At 29.0% G+C, this 24,884-nt stretch overlaps 1 protein-coding gene across 1 annotated transcript; it reads left to right on the forward strand.

The window, feature by feature from the left end:
* Positions 1 to 111: 111 nt before the first annotated feature.
* LOC107445735 (NAD kinase 2, mitochondrial) lies at positions 112 to 17,131 on the forward strand. The gene is made up of 8 exons (XM_071180372.1): positions 112 to 515; positions 2,860 to 2,948; positions 3,084 to 3,254; positions 5,830 to 5,914; positions 8,096 to 8,216; positions 9,681 to 9,821; positions 9,903 to 9,942; positions 13,922 to 17,131. The coding sequence occupies exons 1-8, from the start codon at positions 237 to 239 to the stop codon at positions 14,061 to 14,063; spliced, it is 1,068 nt and encodes a 355-aa protein (XP_071036473.1). The 5' UTR covers positions 112 to 236; the 3' UTR covers positions 14,064 to 17,131.
* The last annotated feature ends 7,753 nt before the right edge of the window (positions 17,132 to 24,884 follow it).

A 24,884-nucleotide genomic window follows, 5' to 3' on the forward strand; every position in this document is an offset into this window, starting at 1 on the left:
ATTCATCTAAATAATTGATTCTGAAACAACTATTCGAGTTGAAAACGACTCATAGTTCAAAAAAAGTATCTGAGCAGAAACTAGTTTCGTTTTGGCCTTTTGCATTCAACTCAACTTTTTATCGACACATGGCGCAATGATTATTATTTTATTTTTCGCAAACTGTCAACAAAAAATTTGTTGTAAGGTTCTAAAATCTCATCGATGCTTTGATTCAATTAAAACATGTATTGGCCATGAAGATCTTTTACAAAAGCATATCGTTGTTGTCTAGGAATTTAAGTGTTTGTTCCTATGAAAATTTATGGCATAACAGCCAATTTTTATTGCGTTTGAGGAGACACGGTTTCACTCGGCAATTCATGGATCTGCCTAGCACATCAAGTAATGATTGTACTAACTATTCTGAAGAGCCTTTCTTACCTCAGAAAGCTCTAATATTGACTAAATTTTCGAGATATGAATTTGAGAAACGAACACACTCTGAATTGTCCGAAGAAGAACTTATTAAAAATGTAAGGAGGTAAACTTGATTTCCAAGTTTTCATGTATGTTTTTTATCTTGAAATTTTTAAATTAATAGTATTTAGATATTTAACTACATTGAGGCTAGAATTCTTTAAGACATTTCTGTAACACCAAAGATTGGGTGAAAAACGAGCAGTGACACGCAAGAAGCAATTAAACTATATCACAGGAGACCAATTCTAAGAGTAACTCATAAGACGGGGGATATTTCTGTATCGTAATCTGTCGCTCCAACTTCAGTCGCAAAGGTACCAAATAGAATTTTAAACTTGCAAATGCTTTTTTAAAAAATGCCCGGGTGTGGCTGCGAGTTATACCTTTCGAGTTGGTCCCTTTCTGTAATGTTTTTTTTTAGTTTCTCGCGGGCCGCTGCCCGGAAGTTGCCAAGACTTGGCGATTTTTCTGCCACAGATAACGATACGGAAATCTCCAAAAATCGGTCATTTTTGTTAAAATAATGCGTATTTATTTCTATTTCACCTATTGAAAAATTTTATTTCATCTCTTGTACATTTATCTACTATCTTCAGTTCTTTATATAAATTAGAAAATATTGATTCTCCAATATTTTCTAATTCCTCCAATTATTAGGTAATTAATTTCTCCTTAACAATTAAATTAAAATCTTACGATACATCAGAATATGCTTTTAAAATCAAATTTTGAAAAAAATTAAAATTGCAAAAGACAATTTAATGCTTTTTTGAAAGCCTAGTCAGCCATGTAGAAATACAGTGTAGACAATACGCCTCTCAACTCTGTAGTTGAAAATTTACTTTCATTGCTAATGTATTTTTGATACATTGCTCTTTCAATAATTAGCATTTTTGGTTGTAGAGCTGAGCGACTAATTTCCATTAAGTAACAACAAAAGACCACCATGAAAGAATAATTTTTAATTCTAAAGTATTTTGATAAGTTAAGAAAAGTTTATATTTATGAAATATATAATCATGTTATCATAGCAATTCAAATAGATCAATATTTTATAAATTATTCATTTTTTATAGCTATGTAATAAATATAATGATATTACTTATCTAATCAACATTAATTGATAAATTATAAATATTCAATTATAAGATTTTGTTTCAAGATCAATTTTGCAATGGCAAGCTGTATATTGTGTAGTTTTTGAAAATATTTTAATCCAGTTTTTAAAAACTTGAATGAAATGAATCTATCCATAAATTTTTATAATCATCTATTTTTCATTCTTATGTGCCTTTGAACCAGACCTGGCCGTTCTGAGACTCTGGACAAATCTTGGATGATATAAATCCCTTCCATATTTAATTGTAGCCAACTACTGGGCGTAACTTTTTAGGTTTTCTTATCCTTCACATAAGACCCTTATCTTCTTGCGCCAACTTACTCGGTCTTTTTCACAAGATCTCATCTATCCCCCCTGTCTTTCTTCTCCATGTTAGCATGGGTCAACCTCTTTTTTTGTTTCCCTTCTGGTACCCGCGTTAAGGCTACTGAAGGCATTCTCTATATGTGTCTTATCTCTTTCAATCTTTCTCTTTATATACTGATGGTGATTTGTTTTTGCCTGGTTTTACTGTAGAGTTCTGAATTTGAAATGGTCTGAGGCCAGAATATTTCTGAATCATATTTTATTGTCAAAAATTTAGTTTTGTACTATGAAGTTTTATTAATTTGAATGTATCTAACACATACAACAGTGCACTCCTTACCACTGAATTAAAAATGTTAATTTTAGTCATTAGCTTTAAAGTTATTTGCCTCCAAACTTTTAAAAGTTTGTTGAAGCAAAATTGTGCTTTCATAATTCTTGATCCTATATCTGCATCTATACCTCCCTTTCTATCAACAGTTACACAAGGGTAAGTGAATTTTTCAACATCTTCTATTTCACCATTCTTAATTTTAACTACACAATTTTAACAATGCAACATTTCCTGCATATTTTTCAAAAATATTTGTTTTGGATTGCAGATTATCTAAACTAAAAATACTTATTGATTTTGCCGCTTATCTTTAAGAAGTTTTTTAAAAATAATTATTTTTCAACTAATTACTCTCTAAAAATATTTTTTTTCATTTAATTAATATTAAATTATTTATAAAATATTTAATCTGTTAAAAAAAAAGATGGCGAAAATAAATGTTTTAATATAAAAGTATTTATCAAATAAATTCACTCAACAAATAGTTCTGTTTTTTTCAATGAACAAAATCTTGCGAATCATATGCTTAATCTTCAAAGGATAAACCAGAACCCATTTCTTATAGCCATCAATATACACCAGATGTATTTATGCATTATATTAATAACTTTCTTTTCCCCTTCCCCCTATACTTTAGCTAGAAGATAGAGGTTCAGATTACAATAATCTTCTTCAGCATCACCAAATTCATACCAATAATCGTGAACTTGTCATTAATACACTGAAGTGAGTATGTTTTTCTGCAGTTTTTAAAAAATTTCAAAAAATAGTTTAGTTAATTTTTTTTCCAAAAAAATTCTCTGATAATCTGTGTAACTTTGTGGTAGTTCATTGTTCATAATTATATATTTTATTTTTTAGAGAAAATGGGATTGAAACTAAAGTTGTTAATAGATTTGATTATTCAGACTCTAACATAGATTGGGCAGATGTAATTATCACAACAGGTGGCGATGGCACTTTTTTGATGGCTGCGAGTAAAATAAAAAATAAAAATAAGCCTCTTATTGGAATCAACAGTGATCCAACTAGGTAATGTATTTAAATTGTTTCCTTAAAGTTCTCTGATAATCTATTTGATATTCAATGTTTGTAGCACTGAAGCTCTAAATTGCTTTATTATTACCTATTTTTCCTCTTCTTATCTCCTACCTGGTCTAACGCATTCAGACCAGGTTGAATAAACCATTTACTTTAAGCATGCTGATGAAAAACAGAGAAGACGAGTAGATTTCTTCTTTGCTGAGTCCATGATATGTTTGAGTGTGGCTTGAAGAAGCTGGCATTTAAGACAATTGGAAAGAATTCTCCACCAGAGAAGTTTAAATATTTTAAGTGACTGGAAGCGTGGCGCAATAGGCAAGGTTGGGTAGACCCCCTGTGGCAGAATTGCGGCAACATTGTCGCAGAACATTATATAGTTTTGCTGAAAGATTTTTCATTTGGGAAAGGGAAAATTTCGGTTTTCCTTTCTGCATAATTTCTTGAAGAAAAAAAAATTTATTTTTCTGCGAATTTTTTTTCTTTAAAAATGTCTTTCTTGCGCATCAGAGAGGAAAGAAATTATCGTGATTTTTCTAATCTCATTTGAGATTTTTTAAACAAAATCTGTAATGACTGGCTTAGCTGAAATTTCAAAATAATAATCTGAATTAAAAAATTCAGAAATCGCGAAAGTTTAAAAGAATATGATGTTGTTTCGCTCTAGAAATGATGTTTCGTTCTTTCTTTTTTCCCTTTAAAGCAATCCATATTTTAAATACACTTATTTGAGAATCTCTTTTTGTAAAGAGTCCTATTTACATGATTTGTGATCTTTATTTTGGCAGTTGCTGCCAAATTACAATTTTTAATTTATGTACGAATTTTAATTAGTGAATTTTTCCGCCTACTAAATGCGAGAAATCGCATATATTATTAGAATTAATAAAATATTTCTTTTACAATTAAAATTTTTTATACATTTTTATTCTTTACTTTCTTCGCAAGCACAACTTTTCTGCTACTTTAACTTAGTAATTGTTATAAAAAGTATCTTAAAGCAAAATATTAGTGCTAAGGAAGTTTGTCGCAGAAAGCCCGAAAAAATTCTGCCTCAGGGGGTAGACCTGTCTCCAGAAAAGGAATGAGAGAATCCTGGTTCAGTCGCATGTACCAGTTGTTGGTGCGGCCTAAAGCCAGTCTTTTTTCACAGCAGAATTTTTGATAGCATAAAGTTCTATAAATGTTAATTTAGTGGTATCAGAAGTCTGTTGACAGCAATCTTCTTTTGCGACTTTATCTGCTATTTCATTGCCATAAATATCCACGTGTGATGGCACCCGTATTCGTGATGTTATGAAATGAGTTTTAGTTTAATACAGATGGAAATACTTGTGCAGTCACCAGTATTTAAAATATTTTTAAGAGCCTGGAATGCACTGTGGCTATCTGTCAAAATCCATATGTCTTTAAAGTTTATGTCTTCTGTGATTGCCTTAAGTCTTAACTCAATTGCTAGGAGTTCACTTTTGAAGACAGGGCAAAAGTTGGGGTTACGTTGGAAAAGAGAAATTTTGACCTATTTTTCTATCTATGTAAATTATCTGAAGCAATATAGTGATAAGGTGCTCATTTCCAAATAAGACATTTTTACATTAAACTATTTTTAAGTGTTATTTCTGGTCAGATACTTTATGATTTTGCTGAATTTCAACTGGATGATGCACTCATAGCTGACAGTTTATTTTCATTATAAAAAAAATTTCATTTCTATTGTACAAATATTAGTTTTCTCTATAGAAAAAGCTTGATAATCAAGTAACTGAATTTTTAACTACTCGTAAAAAATTTTAAATTATTGCCTACAACTCTTCAACTTCTATTGTATTGTCTGTATTGAATATACATTATTATTCACCAAAAATCCTTTATAAAAAGTGTTCTCCTTAATCTAATATCCTAAGCCCTCTGCATGATTTGTACTAAAGTTAATATTACTGACTTAGTGAATCAATTTTTCCCCTCCTGTGTGAATGTTGACTAACGAATGAAGATTTTGTAACCTTACAAATATTTATTATTTAATATCTATCTATTCAATAATTAAAAAAGAAAAACAAAACTATGTCCTGAAACAGAATTCATCTCCAATGTTGCTCTATCATAGTATATTTAATTAACTAATTTTCTAAATATGTTTTAAAACTGATTTATTACATATATACTAAGTGTTGTTGTTGTTTCTAATCCCCAAGAGGTCCATCCTAATTAGACCAATTCCATAAGTCCAGGAAGTCTAAAAACAGATGAGGTTTTGAAAAAACCTCGTTGATCTTAAAATTGATACAGTTTAGAATATGCTCGGGCGAAGCCTCAGCAGTCCTACATTTAGTGCAAAGTCCAAAAGTCTTTTGCCCCTAAACATACGAGAGGCACCTCAAGTGACCACTAAAATGCTATAATACTAATATGACTTTTACATTAGGAAATCTAATAAATGTATTATAGCTAATCTATATCTTATAAAAAGTAAATCCATATTTTTATGTAATGTAATCTATTAATTTGTTACTAATGAGGGTTTTTGCCTTTTTAATATAACCATATTGTTTGTTTCTTTAAACAGGTCCTTAGGGCATTTATGCCTTGATTCAAAGTATACAGAAAATTTTCCCTTAGCACTGCGGAAATTAAAAGAGGGCAATTTCAGGTAGAATCTTTTTATTTGTAATAAGGTAACAATTGTATAGTTTTAAAGAGCATGAGGAATTTATTTAAGGCAAATGTTTTTAATTGTGAAAATTATGTAAAGATTAAATCTCTTTAATGCTCCACCAATTATACTTGCACATCTGTAATTGCAGTGTATTTATTTTTTAATACAAACAAAATGCAATTAGTTTTAATGTTGAAAAAACATTCTAAATTTCTAACATTCTAAAGTCTTGTTTTTAACAAAACAAATTGTATCGCTTTTTATCTCACTCCAAACAGTTTATTTGTTTGTTTGTTTTTTTAAAAAAAGAATTTTAATGTTTATAATTTATGATAATTGTTATGATTATTGTTACTCATTAAGAAGGAAAATTCTGAACAGATAATCATTAAATCTGATAATTTAAAATATTTTTATAGAAAAAATAAAACACAAATTTAAAAATTCGAATCTAATCAAGGAAATGTGAATAATCAGCTCTTGAGAACAATTTTAAGCACTCCAAAATGTTCATAAATTTCAGGATTGTTTTTTCTCCTTCAGTGCAATTTAATTTAGTCTGTCTTTATTAATTTGTTTTTTTTCCTTTAATGTGTGGTGTTTATAAATATTTTTTATGTGCAGTGCACAAAAAAAACAGACCACCTTGAATAACTTTTGATCAAATGATTAGATCATGTTCTAAGACTCATTCTTAATGGTTTGATATGGTGACCACAAGTATTCTAATTAATAAGTGCAGACGATATTTAAGTTATGAAATCAGAAACAGAAATGTACTTTCTTTGAATAAAAATGCCTTTTTTTTCCAACAGATTCTGATTTTTGATCCCCAAATTTTAGGGGGTAACTGCAATCTGGGAAGTATGGTCTCCTTAGTTTGGTCAAGAGAACTCTCCAAAGTTTTAGACCCTTTAATGTTAATTTTACTTTTCAATATATGATGAGAATTTTTTAACCAAATTGAAAGTTTTTACCTATAATTAAAAGATTTGTTTATCCAATTATAATTCCATGCAACAAATAACTTTTAGTAAACATTTATTATTTTTATTTAAGAATGGTCAAAAAAAATTTGACTTGTAAGGTATACAGTTTTTTGCAATGTAATTTTATATAGCAAAATACAAAATCAGTCGAAAAGTTCTGGCGAAACCTAAATTTTAAAAAAGTCACATACTTAAAATTCTATTTCTCATGAACTATTCGACCGATTTCGCTCTAATTTTGGATTTTGCTATATAAAAAACATTATTTAAAATTATGCAAACAATTGTATACCTTAACCCTTTAAAATGTTTTGGACCATTCTTAAATTAAACACCGTATATTCCGGCGCATAACGCGCCCCGGCGTATAACGCGCACCCGTAATTTCTAATTACTTTTTTTAAATTTTGAGATATACTCTTCGTATAACGCGCACGAAAATTTAGATTTTTAAGAGAAGAACTTTTCCCAAATGTAATTCTCCAAAGGGTATTTTTGTTCATGTCCACGAAAAAGGCTGGATGGACGAAAGTGGTGTTAAATTGTGGGTAAAAATTGTCTGGCAAATCCGTCCTGGTTGCGTAAGAAAACCAGAAAGCCTTTTAGTGTGGGACATGTTTAGGTCCCACCTTACAGATAACACAAAAAAAATTGTTTAAGGAATGTAACACCGATATGGCAGTTATTCCGGGCGGATTGACACCATTAGTTCAGCCATTGGACGTCTGCTTAAACAAACCATTTAAAAAAAACAGTGGAACACTTGGATGTTGGAGGGTGAGAAAACCTTTACGAAAGGAGGACATATGCTTCATGCAAGTTTGGAAACAGTGTACGAATGGATATTAAAAGCATGGGATAAAATTAAGCCTGAGATGGGGAGAAAATCATTCAAAAAATGCAGCATTTCAAATAATCTGGACGGATGACTGTTTATTTATGGATGAGGGTAACACACATGATGAAGACGAAACAGATTGTAATGACGTGCCTGAAGAAATAACGGAAGAGGAATATAATGAACTATTTATGTAATAACGAAAATCAATAAAGAATATAGGTAAAGGTATGTTATTTCCTTAAAATAATAGTATTTTTCTATATTTAAATTTTTTTAATCTATAATTTTTTATATTCGGCGTATTCCGCGCACCCGTAAATTCCAATGTTATTTTTTGTATTAAAAGTGCGCGTTATACGCCGGAATATACGNTGGAATGACTGTATGTACAGGAACTGGATCAACATCCTGGTCTTTCAACATAAATAAAGTTACTGAACAATGTGTCAAACATCTTCTGAAAATCAGTGAGTCTTGTAAACTTTTTATGTTACATGATTTATTTATTTTTTTTTAATGTACTTTTCAGTTTGCCAGACATGCATAAATTCAATTACGTTTATTACTATTGTTTTGTTTTTTTATTTGAATATATTATTTTTTTGAATATATTTTGAATGGGCACCATCTAATTAAAAAATAATTGAATTTACTTGCACTCATTTAACAAAAAATTAAAAAAAAATTTTTTCTTCTTCATCTGTACTTCGACAATAAGTAGTCTTTTAAAGATTGTAGTAAATTTTTTTACAATTTTAGTAAATTAGCATGTTACTCATGTGAAGAAAATGTATAAAATTGTACACAAATAGATTTATTATATTATATTGTTTTAAAATAATTTTTAAAAATATAATATTACGATTGGTTTCTGTTGTACAATTGTTTAATGGCTTTTTTTTTCTCCATTCATTGTGTTTGCATTTTTATAACTAACTAATAGATTTATTACACCTTCCGAACAATTATACACTTTTAAGTAATTATTCTTTATATCTTTTATGTTTTTTCATAAAATTTTTGAATGAATATACGCTAACCTAAAATAATGTAACACTTTCAGTTGATCACTTTCAGCTTGCACCTCCAGTTTTGTAACTTTAGCAATGTTAGGTTCATGTGATTTTAAGGTTTCAGATGTTTGAGAGACCTGCAACAAATTATGAACGGAAAATAATTGTTTTGAACAAGCTGTAAAGTCTAAAAATATTAAAAAAGTATCTAGCTAACAAAAGTTATCAAGTCTAAAAATGTGAAAAAAATATTTCTTCTATATTTCTTGCAACATTATTACTAGCCCATTACAGGTACTTTAATTTCCTTACTGTATTTGTTGTGGGGAAAAAAAAGTTTTTTTTTTTTTTTTTTTTTATATAAAATCTGNAAATCAAGCAATAAGCTTGTAACTTGTATAGATTACTTTATTTGTTATTTTTAATAACTGCACAGAAGTTTCGTAAATTTGAAGTAAATATTTATGGAAATATGAACATTTTTAAAAAAAAATAATTTTTTTCACATTGCGTTTCTTCATTATAACTTTATAGATATCCAATGAAATTAAACAAAATTTTTGGAGGAATTGAAGATTTGTTACAAAGTTGTCAATTTAAGATTTAAAAAAAATTCTTTTATACTGCACATGCACTGAAAAATTTTTTTATTTTTTTCATAATTTTATAGTGAATTATGTTTGGCAACTAATAAAAAAAATTTATTTAAATATCTTAAAAATTTAAAAAGTTTCAAAAATTTTTGAAGTAGTTTTTGTTCTTTTCAAAAGAAATCTAGAAATTTCTTAGAAATTTTAAAATATATCAAAAACTGAAAGTGTTTCTTCCGTTATTGTAGGGTAGTTTAATGTTTTCTGCCACTAAACAATGTTGGAATTTGTCTGCATAATTATGTTAACATTAAGCTCTTATTTTTAGCTGCTGATGAAACAAAAATAGCTATTCCGCTTACTGATGATGAGCTTATAACTAGAATTACTTCTAAATTTAACAATTCTTTGATTTTCGATCCTACAAAACAACTTATGGCATATACACTGAGAGACCCAATAGTATTTGGTAATAAATTACTTTATCAGTTTCTAATGAAATAAACTGCTTGTTTTTTTAACTAAATCCTTATTTTATGTATATTTTAAGGAATGGGTTTCAAATGCAAGCCAAGAGGATTTGCTAGAAAGTAAGTTAATGTTTCTGTCTATTTATTACATTGTTGATTAATTTATTCTTAAATTAATCATGATAAACTTATCCAACTTATCGTCCCACAGTGGACTGATCATTAAGCAGATCACCGAAGTCAAGCATCATTGACTGCGGGTGGGTGACCACTTGGATCAGTCTGCGTAGGGACCGAGGGTGTGCGGTATTGGTCCTCGTTAAACTGTGCTACCGTAAAGTGCTCGACTTTGCGTGCAGGTCGTCGGGCTACTGATGCAGGGGTGCCATCTCCTCTGCAAAGGATCAAAATTGTGATGGCATGTCTTCGGATCATCCTCAGAGATGTTTCCCAGACCGTCGCCAATAGCCCATTGTGCAGCTCTAGTGCGACGTAAATGAACAACAACAATATCCAACTTATCGTTGTTTTTTTATTAAATTCTTTTGCTTGTTTTAATACCTGAAGATACCAATAATATTATCTATTGGTCTGTCCAAGGCAAATTTACTATGTTTAGCGGTACCTTCACAAATTCCACTTTAGAGAAATGGTTTCACAGAATACTTTTAAAAAAGCAAGTTCTACAAGTCTGCTCCCCGCTACTTAAAATTTTGTTTCTGTATCCCCGTAAAAAATTATAAATCCTGGATTAATTACGTATTTTGACTTGCAATGGAACCCTCCAGCTGGCTGCTATTATGACGTAGTAGAAGAATTCGCTTCTCTCTCGGTTTGTAAGAAGTGTGCTTTTTCTCCCCATACCTGTCTGAGAGCATGCTGGAATCCCGAATTGCCATTGGAGAAAAAGAACATCGGCTAGTCCATTCTTTAGTTGAGGTGGAAGAAAAGGTGCTAGTACCATGCAAACCCTGTTCTCTTTGCAGTCTGTGGAAGAAGAAAAAAAAGAGCTTTTCCGCAGGTTGTCTTCTAAGATTAGACAGCACGTATTTGATTAGATACTGCAGTTAGGTAAGCCTACCGCGGTAAGTCCACGTGTGCGTCTACTGAACAGGGTTCGGTGAGATTCTTGCACTCTTAGGTGCAACTCTGCTGCATTTTGCAAGATATTCTCAATTTCAGGCTTCGTTTTCCACTGTCTGATATATAACTTGAAAATCTCTTCATCTTTTTATGATAGCTAATATAATCAAGAAGATAGTTCTTTGTCAGAAACTGGTTATTTTAATTGGTTATGATCATGTAAAGTCTTAGAAAGTTATTTTGCATTTTGTTAATGTAAGTGCTTAAAAATATTTTTGAGTGCTTAGAAAGTACTTACTCTGCAAAAAGGCCTTTTGCAGAGCGTTTTTTAAAAGAAATTACATGTCTCTCCCTCTCTGAACTTTACAGAAAGTCAAAATTCCAACTATTATCTTAAACATTATTCTAGCAGACCTTTATTTTTTTTATCTGTGAACTTTTATTCTGTATGACCCAGTCAAAAATGTTCTCATAATTAAAGTAACTTTTAGCACTAGTACTAAATGTTTTAGCACTAGTTTTTATTAAATTCAAGTTGAAATTTAATAATGTACAATGATTTTTATGGATTCTTAAATTTGGATACAATTTTTTACCCAAAGTTTTACAATAACAAAATTGTTTTTTAATATATGATGGAGAAAAATATATAGAAATTTACCAGTCATAAATTATTTTTATTTGTAGTGACAATTTTTGAAAATATTTTCTTACTTTACCATATTTTTGTGTTGATTTTTTAATATAATTTATAATTTTAACAAAATAGGTATCTCATTAAAAAACCTAAGACAAACTCCTGTTATCAAAAAAAAAAATTTAGTCTATAAATGTCACATTATAAAGATATAAATTGGGTAAAATGTAACAGAGCAAAGTTTTTGTTAAAAATGTGTTTGCATAATGTAGATTACCTATTGAATACATAACTGTTACGGTATATATGGGGTTCAGGCCTGTATTGGTGACATAGCAACAAATTTGTCGCTTATGCATATTTCCTCGTTTAGTTATTTATTTGGTTTCAGCATTTTAATATCTATGTTTAATTTTATTTACTTATATTATTTTGGCTTTTTTTCAATTAATTTTACCAAATACTAATCTTTAATCATTATAAGGTAATGAACCTAATGAGTTTTAATGTGTTATAAATGGCAATTAATATTTTTTTATTTGTATGATAACATGAATTGTATAATTGTAAAGTTTGATTTTTCCCCTCTCTTTTGTCTAACATAACTTCCCCTTTCCACCTTTATTATTTCTACCAAGTTTTTGGACCATTAAATGTCACACTACAGGGGTCTGTCTAGGTTTTTCTGAAAGGTACCTATTTTGTGAAAATTTAGACATAATTTGTGAAAAATTAAAAATTATATTAAAAAATCAATAGAAAAACATGGTAAAAATATAGATTTATTGTTTCTTAAGGGATACAAAAGTAAAATTTTAAGAGAAAGCATTTTGTGAAACTACCGTTTTTCCTAAAGTTGAATTTGTGAAACTACCGTTTTACCTAAAATTGAATTTGTGAAGGTACCGCTAAACGGTAGTAAATTCGGCCTGGACAGACCCCTGCACTAGGTCTTCTTTTTAATGAACTTTATAACTAGACTAAATTAAAAATTCAGGAACAAGGACTAAAAGTTTAATTGTTGGACATAAAACCTAATTTTGAGATTATTATAAAACGATGAAAAATTTTCATTCCTCTATATAAATATTTTAAAAATAAAGGAGTGTTATATGGGTTAATGTGTTCACAGTTACCTTAACAAACTTTATTCATAAAATCTGGGTTCCACTAAAAGAAGGTTTATTATTTAAGTAGGGTTGCCACTCCACAGGGAGAACAAGGAAAACCTGGAAAATACAGGGAATGTAAAAATCACCTTTAAATAACAGGGAAAATTTAGGGAATTTTGAATTTTTCTTTACAAACTGGGAAAATACAGGGAATTTGTTTTTTTATTTTGGTCTTTTAAAAATGGTGACCACTCAAAGCGTAATCTATGGGATATTTAACCCTGATATTTCCGCTATACTAAACTATTTCATTTACCATAGCATTATTTAAGTATGTTCAGCTGTTTTTCCAGCAATTGATACTAATTAATATAGTTAGCCCATTATAGCTCACGCAAGAGCTCAGTAATTGTTGTTTCCTCTTTATCTATTGTGTATAACATGTACAGGGAACACACAGGGAATTCTTTTTCCAGATTTGAGTGGCAACACTGTTAAGGTTCCATGATCAGAAAAAAAAATTGAAACCACTGCAATAGAACCTCGATTATCTAAATTCTAGGTGAATCTTATAGAAGTAATGTGCCAATTAGTCTGTAGTACACATGCCAAGCAAGTTTTTTAACTTTTCTTCTTGACAAAGAAGACTTTTTTTTTGTTGCATCTCTATTTGGGGGGATCTACATCTAAGTCTTGCTAGGAATGGAATTTTTTTCTTTAGTTGATAGATTCATTTCATGGTAAAAAGTCCTGTTGTTGTTGTTGCCGTAGGCCATTAAGGCAAGGGGTGCGATTGTTCTTGTTAATATGACCAAGAATTCGACTTCTGCCACACCCATTTATAGAGTGGACCCATTCACACATCCATTCATTCATCCACAGATGGTAATTTTGACCTGAACCAGAGAACTATCAGTCTCTGTTTCAATACCCGCTGGAGTATAGTTTGTTTTGGGAACATGGAGGACTTTGTGACCTGACAGATTTAACGTGCACCAGCAATAATTTAGTGCGCCAGTCTTCGGCTGTCTGAATGTGAACTTCCGTTCTCTCAAACAGGGGTCCAGTACGCTACCAACCAGGCTATCCCGGCCCGGAAAAAGTCCTTAAGGATTTAAATGAATATTATTATTTTTTTTTATCAATTCAGTCGTTAAAAGAAATATTTAATTTTTTTTGCAATTTTCTCTCTTACCAAAATTTAAAAATGTGTTTACTTTTTTTCTAAGCATGTGAATTGAAGCATTTAATTGCCATATTTTTGTAGGATTGAAATCAAATCCAGAATGTTTGATGCGTGTTTAGTTATTGATGGTGGTCTTTCATTTACTTTCAACGATGGAGCTACTGCAACTTTGGAAATCCATGATGATGACGCATTGCGTACAATCACCTTACCCGAGTTATAAACTTATAATTGTTCTGTTCCCTACTTCTTCTTTTTTTTTACACACCTCTCACATTGTGCCTTATACTCAACTATGCATTCATGAGCATCAAATTTTAAATATTTCATTTAATGATTGTGATGATTTATTTAAATAGTTATGAATTTAAAATGTATTAAATCATAAATTATTTTATTTATTTCTTCACCAATATTCAATTTACTCTAGCTTGTTGAAATTCATTAAGTGCTTGAAGTGTAAAAAACTTAAATAAAATGTTGTGATTTTTCAATAATGTCATTCTGTAAATACAGTGTTTTTCAGGATAATATTTTGTACTTGTTAATGATATTTTAATGAATTTGCTTCATTATGCTGCTGGCAGCTCAGGTGCATTCATTCATTGTTGCTTATTGGAAAGAAAACAAAGGAAAGGGATGCCAACTGCTATAGATTTCCCATAATTTCTACACATTTTTATTTTGCTTTAAAAGATAATAGAAAATTCAAGATTTCTAAAATTTTTCAATGTACTTTTAATACCTCTCTTTTCCAACTTAAGAAGAACCTCATACTTTAATTTTTGTTATTTGGCATTAAATTCATCATTTATTAATTAAATAAACTTATCTTCATTCAATGATAGTTTTCTCCATGCTTAATCAATTAACAAAAAAATCTTGGAAAAACATATAATGTGTTTTACTGCTGTAAAATCGTAAAATATAAATAAAATTTTATTTTGAAATATGTTGAAATTTTCATGAAATTCTTAAAGGTTGGATAATTTCAATTCTGAAATTTAAGTGGGAACCCTGTAAAATGAACTTTAACTTGTGTTGTGTTTAAAAATATATATATTATCAGATTTTGGTATCATTACTAAACGTTTTATATTAAGTTATCTTGTTTACCAAGAAAAAATTGCTGTGCAGCTCCATGAAAGCATCACTACAAATTGACATCCCTTTGAATTAGTTGAGTTCACGCTCTGGTGTTTATCATTCCAGCAAATAATGGTGTATTTAAATGATTTTTGCTTTTAAGAATGATCTGCTTGTTTTGAGTAATTTTTGTGCAATATATTTTGTTGTTTAATCAGTTATATTTATAAGGTTAGTTCAATAATTTTGTTCTGTTATTTTTTTTTCTTCTTATTTTTGAAGTAAGAAAAATATGGCAATAGAAAAAAATCATAATGTACTGCAAACTGATTAAGGAATGTACTGCAAACTGACAAGACATTATTTCTATCAGTTGTTGTTTTTTTTCGGGGGGGGGGGGATAATTCTGGATTAACTTGCTTCAAAGAAATTTTGATCAAAGTAAAACACATTGTTGAAAAGTGGTCTTTCACATTAATTTATTACTTTAATTTCATTGTAATTATTTTCCAAGGAAGATTGCAGTCTTTGAAACACTAATAGAAGTATCTTCTCTAGAACCTTGTAATACATGGTGTTCTGTAAAAACCACCTTTAATATATATTTTTAGAATCCATGTCAGAAATAGAATCTAAAAAGTAATCAATGTGTAAATCTATGTTTAAGGGTAAAATAATCAAAATTTAGTAATTCAGAAGAAATGAAAGGTAGTTATTAGAAGCACCTTAAAGAACAATCAAGTATGGTTTAGGTGTTAAACTCACTTTTTTAGTGGCTTGAACTGATTTCAATAGCTTTTTTGTTTCTACTTTGCTTAAATATTAATTTTGCACCCACTAATGAGAATGCTTTTTGTTTCATTTTCGACCAGGATTCTAAAAATATATCATATAGAACACCACGTGGGTCATTTTCATTTTGAAGTTGCAGCTCTTTTATTAATATTGTGATCTTTCATGGATGAAATTAAAAGATGTTATTTTTTAAAAAATACAAATGAAATTAACATTTTATGAAAATTACTAGTTAGTGGTCTTAATTTATTGTATTATTATTACATTCTGTGTCTATTTTATAGAGCCATTAAAAAAGTCATGAGTCTCTAATTAGGGTTATTTAAGTATCTTATTATTAGAGTTGCAAGTTTTTCATGTCAGGAATGTCGGCAATAATTTCCACGAATAATTGATTTGATTTGATTTTTCATAGAAGCCACACATTTTTTTCAAAATGCCTGCATTTATTCAGAAATTGTTTGCAGTGTAATTATTACTCAATTGTAGCATTAATTAGAACTTTTCTGAAGCTTCGAAATAGAAAATGTATATTTGATAAAACATTTATGGAATGGATTAATAATGAAGTGACATTTTTAAAGGTTTCCTAATGTTTGAGGATGGAAAAAATCAAAGAATTTAATGCTTACAAAAAAACATTCAATAAATTAGATGTTGACGGAGGGAAATTAATCTAGTTTTTGGAAATCTAAAACAAAATGTCCTAAGCAGCTGGGTTACTTAATACTTGTCAGTGTGTACAGACTATGAATACCTTTAAAGGTGGATTTTAAAGTTAGTATTAAGATTGTTTAGCAGTGTTTTACACTAAAATTCTATTCATTTGAATGAAAATAATATTTAATCAAAAAATATAAATCTAAAGTGCCCAACCTTGTAAACAATTAAAATGGTCTATAAAGAAGTAACTACTTTATGAATTCTCTTTAAAAATGGTTTGTTAAATACATATTCATATAAGTAAAGTGTACTAGATTTATAATAACTGGATTTCTAATTTAAATATACACTTTATAGAAAAAGTTAGCTTAAAAATTTGCTGTATTTCTTTTCAATAAAATTGTAGAACTTCCATTGTGATTTATTAAAATACACCAAGAGAACATTGATTCATTTTCAAAAGGCAATTGATCTTGAATATTCAAAAAGTTATCTTATAAGCAGTATAACGAATATGAACTTGTTCAGATTTATTCTTAGAATTTCTGGGAACACATAACAAAGTAACCCTTTTTAAAAAAAAAACTGGGAAACATTTCTTTCAAAATCCAAGTATCATTTATAACTAGGGACAATAAATGGAGAGGAAGAAATAGAAAGATCACTTTGGACAGGTACAAATGTCATTGCAACAAAGGCATATAGTCAATATATGAGATAAATTCATATGCTCTTTTTATAAGTGGGGGGAAAAAATCGGAAAATGTGATCACTTTGACAGGTTTTACTATGCCTTAATTGTTTTGTTTGTTTTTTTTTAATTTTTTTGAATTTTTGTTTTATTTGTTCTTTTTGTAGGATTGNAGGAAGAAATAGAAAGATCACTTTGAACAGGTACAAATGTCATTGCAACAAAGGCATATAGTCAATGTATGAGATAAATTCATATGCTCTTTTTATAAGTGGGGAAAAAAATCGGAAAATGTGATCACTTTGACAGGTTTTACTATGCCTTAATTGTTTTGTTTGTTTTTTTTTAATTTTTTTGAATTTTTGTTTTATTTGTTCCATATCTGTCTTACTATTTAATGAAAACTGTATCTTTATTTATACTTTATTATTCAAACATTAATGACTTTTGTTTTATTACTTCCTAAACAAGATTTTTTCTTACTACTAAATTAAAATCTATATCTTTATTTATATTTTTATTATTAAAGCATTTTTAACTTTTGTTTTATTGCTTCTTAAACAAAATTTTGCTATTGAATTAATTATGTTTGATTTTTTTTTTTTTAATCCTTAATGTTATTAAAACTACATCCAGTGAATAATGTGAAAAAACTGATAAAATATTTATTTTTTCCCTGCTTATGATAGTAACTATGTGTGTTGAAAAGATTGGATAATAGTCAATTAAAAATTCCTTGTCTACTTGGATATTTAAAAGTTAGCAACCAAAAAGGTATGAATTACAAAACTGCTACGATTTTAAACTCTGAGATTCATGACATTTTGAATGTTCTAATATAAATATTTCATTTTATTGTTTTAGTTTCTCTTACATTTTTAAAAAAAAATGTTTAAAGCCCAGTATTATTAAATATCATTTGTGTAATAATTTGTAACTTTTCTATAGTGTTATTTTGGAATTATATACACATTTGTGATATCAGCTTGCTTTTATGCAATAAAAAGAAACTCTTTAGTATACTTGTATTAGTTTTTTTGTCTTAAATCGTTAATGACTTTTTATGATTGTATGTTTTCACCATTAATCTTAATTTTTGGATATTTAATTTAAAATATTCATAACCTATAGGATTAAACATTTGAAGTATTTGTAATACAGTTGTTAAAGCTAGATACGAAACTTATATCCTCTATTTTCTACAATATATATATATAGCATAAAAAGCTTCAATTAATCTTTTTATGTTAGTTATATTCTGAATATCCTTTTCTTTTATTTTATTAATCTAATCGAAATAAGATCGGTTAAATTTGATAATCGGTACTCTACTGTATTTTGAATTTTCAAACATCAGCTTTTTTTAAAAAAAATTGTGTGAATGGGGAATGCTTGGATACTTAAAATTTTTATTTTGTTGAAATTTTCACAATGTTTTTTTAGATAAAACTATTCGACGCATGTTTTATTTTTCTCATTTTTTCGAGGAAAAAAATTTCTTATGATTTTAGGGATTAAAAATTTGAGATCCAATGAAATTTTGAGAAAACTGTACATGTTTACATGAGGCAATACTTTTTGTGATATGAGTTCACCATGGTAGTGACCTTTATTTTGTGCTCCTTGCTAACTATTTAGACATAAATACTTTCAATGATCAAAGGTAATCCAAAAATCTGAAAAAAACACTTTTTCTCTTAGACTTGACTGTCAAAATATACTTGTGAAATCAGAAAAACGAAGGTATATATTACTGATAATACATAAAAAGAAGTAGTACCTAAAAAAAAGCATATGTGTGATATACATTGGGCAAAATAAAAAACGGACCATCCTGAATAACTAATGATCGGATCGTCACGTTCTAGGATTCCATCTTAATGGTTCGAGAGGGTGACTTAAAGTGTACTAATTAATTGGTGTAGACGATATTTTAAGCTACAAAATAGGACTAAAAATTTCTCGAATTTCTGACACCGAAAATATAAACGAAATCTGGGAATTATGGTCCCAATAGTTTGGTCAAGAACGCTCCAAAGTTTTGATTCCTTAATGTTAATTTTACTTTTTGCGCATTTCGCTATGTCTCGAGAACTTTTTAATCGAATTAAAAGCAATTTTTTACATTCATTTATAAAATTCGTAAGATAATTCTGTGCAAACTATAACTTTCAGTAAATATTTATTATTTTATTTAAGAATAGTCAAAAAAATTTTGAATTGTAAGGTATACAATTGTTTACATCATTTTAAAGAATATAGTTTTGGTTGTTAAAGAATATAATTTTGCGGAATTTGGTGAAATTAGTTGAACAGTTATTGAGAAATCAAATTTTGAAAAAGTCATATTTTTAAGGCTTTTATTATTATTTTGTTGCCCTGTACATTGATGCTTTCAAGATGAAATTAAAACTATTTATCAAATGTTAAATAGCACCCTTTTTTTTTCATTTTTTACATACCTACGTATTTTCAAGTCTCTCAATCTTATGATTTTGCACAACAGAACGAAATACAATGTCTGTGCTTTTGTTTAACTCCGGTAAAAAGTTCAGAAGCCTCAGTTAAGTTAATTGTGGTAGTAAATACCAACTATAGTTATAGGTTTTTATTGCCTCCCTCCACCCCCAAAACTGATGAGAACCAATATCATCCCCTGAGAAAATTTCTGTAGCCGCTACTAATGTATATTATTAAAAAGATGCATCATTCTTCAAAAATACAAATGTAATTTTAGAAAAAGAAGAAGAAAAAAGACTTAAATAAAGTATTATGTACATCACCGGCATTTTAAGAAATGTAAGCATTCTATATAATACTCTATTTTCCGGTTTGCCATTCTATAAAAGCATCGACAATGTTTAATCGTTTTTAAAAGATGCTTAGATATTCTATAGAATACCCTATTTGCCGTTTAACATTCTATATAAAGCGTCTACACTATTGGATCGCTTCTAAAAAATGCTTAGATATTCNAAGAATATAGTTTTGCTTGTTAAAGAATATAATTTTGTGGAATTTGGTGAAATTAGTTGAACAGTTAATGAGAAATCAAATTTTGAAAAAGTCATATTTTTAAGGCTTTTATTATTATTTTGTTGCACTGTACATTGATGCTTTCAGGATGAAATTAAAACTATCTAAACCCTTTAATAAATTCAAATTAATTATCAAATGTTAAATAGCACTTTTTTTTTTCATTTTTTACACACCCTCGTATTTTCAAGTCTCTAAATCTTATGATTTTGCACAACAGAACGAAATGCAATGTTTGCGCTTTTGTTTAACTCCGGTAAAAAATTCAGAAGCCTCAGCTAAGTTAATTGTGGTAGTAAATACCAACTATAGGTACTATGGTTATAGGTTTTTATTGCTTCCCTCCACCCCCAAAACTGATGAGAACCAATATCATCCCCTGATTGCAACCCCCTGAGAAAATTTCTGTAGGCGCTACTAATGTATATTATTAAAAAGATGCATCATTCTTCAAAAATACAAATGTAATTTTAGAAAAAGAAGAAGAAAAAAGACTTAAATAAAGTATTATGTACATCACCGGCATTTTAAGAAATGTAAGCATTCTATATAATACTCTATTTTCCGGTTTGCCATTCTATAAAAGCATCGACAATGTTTAATCGTTTTTAAAAGATGCTTAGATATTCTATAGAATACCCTATTTGCCGTTTAACATTCTATATAAAGCGTCTACACTATTGGATCGCTTCTAAAAAATGCTTAGATATTCTATAGAATACCATATTAGCCAGTTCACCGTTTTGCATTCTATAATAAAATCGGCAATGTTGTATTATTTCTAAAATCTGTTTAGGTATTCTAGAGAATACCCCATTTACCAGTTTACAATTTGGCATTCTATAAAAATTGTCGGCAATGTTGGATCGTTTTTAAAAGCTGCTTATGTGTTCTGGAGAATGCGCTATTGACCAGTTTATAATTTGGCATTCTATAAAAATTGTCGGCAATGTTGGATCGTTTCGAAAAACTGCTTATGTGTTCTGGAGAATACGCTATTTACCAGTTTGCAATTTGGCATTCTATAAGAAGCATAGGCAATGTTGGATCGTTTCTAAAAACTGCTTATATGTTCTGGAGAATACGCTATTTACCAGTTTGCAATTTGGCATTCTATAAGAAGCATAGGCAATGTTGGATCGTTTCTAAAAACTGCTTATGTGTTCTGGAGACTGCGCTATTTACCAGTTTGCAATTTGGCATTCTATAAAAAGAGCGTTGGCAGTATTGGATCATTTCTAAAAAATTATTAGGTATTCAATAAAATGAATTTAAGGATGTGTGAAGAAAGGTTGCCTAGATAACCATATTTTATTTCTAAAGTATTGTATGCAGAAAGCTGATAAAATAGAAAGCTTTTTGCAGGTGGAAATCCATGCATAAGGAACAAGTCGCTGAGTACTTGCGTTATGTCTTTATTTAAATTAATCTGTTATACAAATCTTCAAAGTAATTTTTGAACATCCTGTGTTAGGTTATAGCAGAACTAAGGTAATATACAGATTATTATATTCAACATATAATTGTTTATCAACTTATTTTGTTATGTTCTACTTGTTTCGTTGTTTTCAATGCATTAATCATACTAGTACGATTTAGGAGCAACTTATCATCTGAACAGGACGGTTTTCAAGTCATTTAAACTGTATATGAAAACTATTTCTCAACTAGCTTTTAAGCAATACCAAATTTTTCATCTCGTGAGTGAGACTTAAAATAAGACCCCAACAACTGTGTACTTGCACTTCAAGAAGATCACAGATACCCGCACATGTTACCTATGACGTCAGCGCCAGCTGATCGTTTATACGCAAAATGGCGAGTTAAAGTTGAGCTAGGTTTCTCTACATAAGTTGGAATGTTAATTAACGTGAAGTTAAATCAGTATCGCACATCGAATTTGTTGAAATATAAACTTTCTCATCTACGTCCTTAACTTAGATTTAGTATTTCTTTATATATTTTATTGTAACCGTGACATTTTTTTTTTCGTGTAGCTGGCAACTTTGATGCTTAATTAGTTTGTTTATGTTCTACAAGGCTTCGTGACTGTCCTTGTGTTAAATAAGAAATATGTAATAAAAGAATTGAAATCTTTTTGGAAAGAATATAGAATGTGTCATTTAAGAGAAATGATACTTGACGGGTTTGACTGACTCGATACAGAATAGGAAGTTCAGTTGCAAATGTAAACAAATGCGACGTTTCGACAACCAATCAGGATTGAGTTACCCACACTACGACACTTGTGGGTATCTCATTGAGAACTCCACTATTTTACTATTCTGATGCATTAATCTTTATTATTTATTTATTTTATTATATTTATTTTTTTGACAGCAGAAAACCTCAATTTGTACGTGTATCAATCGTAATCGGAACTATTTCAGTAAATTCAGTGATTTAATATCTTTAGAATGAGATTTTTTTTATGTAATTAAAGGTGATGAAACACATCTAAATAATGAGTCATCTAGTAAATGACAGGTATTTAATGTTTGTGCTATTAAACAATTGTTTTGGATTACGCATGGTCTACCTATTTACTTAATCATGCGTACTCAATATTTTTGAGATTCGTACGGTTTAGAGAGCAGATGGTACGAACTAGGCAATCGGTATCCTAAATCGTACCATTTCAATCCCTTGCAAAAATAATTTTCAGTACTCACTGTACAAATATTATTGCTTAAAAAATCATATGAGAAGCTCTAATTAACTGTATTTTATTATTAAAATGGTTCGGATGTAATTGTCAGTGTCATATGACTGATAAAAATGTAAATGTGGAAAGTGATAAGACTTAAGCAATCTTCCTGTACTTTGCCAGTAATATATGCTAGAAATATAATAAACTTAATTTAGTTATATTATTGATGAAAAATCATGATTTATTGCCCTTAAAAATTTAATTTTAAGAAATTTAAATTTTCAGCTGTCGCAAGGCTCAAAATCTGTCCTTAAATTCTTTCATTTCCTTTAAAAAAAAAAAAGGAAAATGTTCTTAATTATTAAACATTTAAATAAATGTTCTGAAATTTTTGTGATTTTCCAAGTTTTTGTTGAAATTAACAAGAAGAGAAATTATTATTTATCAAATTCAAAAATTATGCTATATGTCATGAAACAAAGTAAATAAGAAAATGAACGACAGAGTCTTCATAGCGCGTCAAGTACGATTTTTATCTATTTCCAGTATTAGAAACAATTACTCTTGATTTGATGGCATTAAAGCATTCGATGTGGGAGAAATATATTAAAAGCTTTTATCTCTGTATACTCCCTCCTCATCACTCTATCATACTCTACTGTCTTTCACAGGAGAATCCTTGTATTTTGCTACGACTTAACGATTTTCCATATTCAGACAATATTTTCCCTTTTTTGTAAAAAAAATAAAAAAATTCATAACTTTTTTTAAAAAAATGCATTTTTTTAAATAAAGGTATAATTATTCATTTTGTGGATGCTTTACATGCTCATTTAACTTATAATCAATAATTTGTCTTCAAAAAATAAGTAACTGTTTAATTTTTTTAAAATTTTAAAAACAATTGAAAAAATTCTAAATTCTTAAAGCTTTTTTATTTAAACATATTTTCAAAAAAAAAAATTTCTTAGTGCTTACAATATTCATCTTAACAATTTTGTGCATTCATTTGTTGATATATCAATTAGAACATTTTTTATAGATAGGAAAAAAAGATTAAAAATTCTTGTTAGATAATATGCTGTAAAAATTGTAATACCTCATAAAATGCTTATTCCATGCACAGTTTAAATAAGTGTATTATACTTAAGATTAAAAAAAGTTTACTTCAAAGCTTTATCTTAAATAGAAAAAATTCCTTATGGATTTAATTAAAATTAAAGCACAAAATTATCATCTATGAGAAAAAGCACTTAAAAGTCTGACTTCTGATCAAGTTTCTGTTTTAGGACAATCTAGAATCATTCATAACTTTTTTAAAAATGTAGATAGAGAGATGGTTTTTTTTTTCAGTGCATTTGAAATAGCTCGAAGTTTTATTATAAGCAATAAAAAGATATCTATATGTTGGTCATTTTTTGAGTACTGTGTCCCTAAAACTATTACCAATTGTATATCTGTAAACCCATGTTGGTAATGTACAAATTGCTCTCATTAGAGAATCAGCATCCTTAAATTGTCCTTAAGTTTGGAGGCAATTTTGTTCTTAATTTTTATGTTTCGGACTTTCAGCCTTGCTGTCGTTTCAGGTATCTTGTTTGTATCTCAGAAATTCTATTGATCTACTGAAGTTCCCTAATCCTGTTCTATTATATGTTTGTTTTTTTCCTGTTCCGTGGTTATTTGAATGAAAGTATAAAAAGTTAAAGGAACTTACGTTATAAATCACGATACTTTTAATTTTTTTATAACTCCATATCATTTCTCTTCCCCCATCTCGTGCCCACAGGTCAGTTATACTTTACGGAAGAACGATTATTTACATTGGATTTACAAACACAATGACAACATGTTTATCCGCTCCCCGTTGTTGTGAACAAACTGTAACTTTTCAAATCTAAAGTAGGCATTTTTTTTGTTGTTTTGTTTGTTGTTTACTGGATAATAATATCTCTTTCAGTTTTATATCAGTGACTGTGTTTGAATAGGGACGCAGCGATGCGAGATGCTCTCAGCATGAGGGCAATATGGAAAAAGATGGCCGAGATATTGTAGGCGTTTAATAGTTGACCGATCGGTTGACAGAACCATTTTGTACGCAGGTTTATGACATTAATAATTCG

This window comes from Parasteatoda tepidariorum, chromosome 4 (assembly GCF_043381705.1).
Source record: "Parasteatoda tepidariorum isolate YZ-2023 chromosome 4, CAS_Ptep_4.0, whole genome shotgun sequence".
Classification (NCBI taxonomy): Eukaryota; Metazoa; Arthropoda; class Arachnida; order Araneae; family Theridiidae; genus Parasteatoda; species Parasteatoda tepidariorum.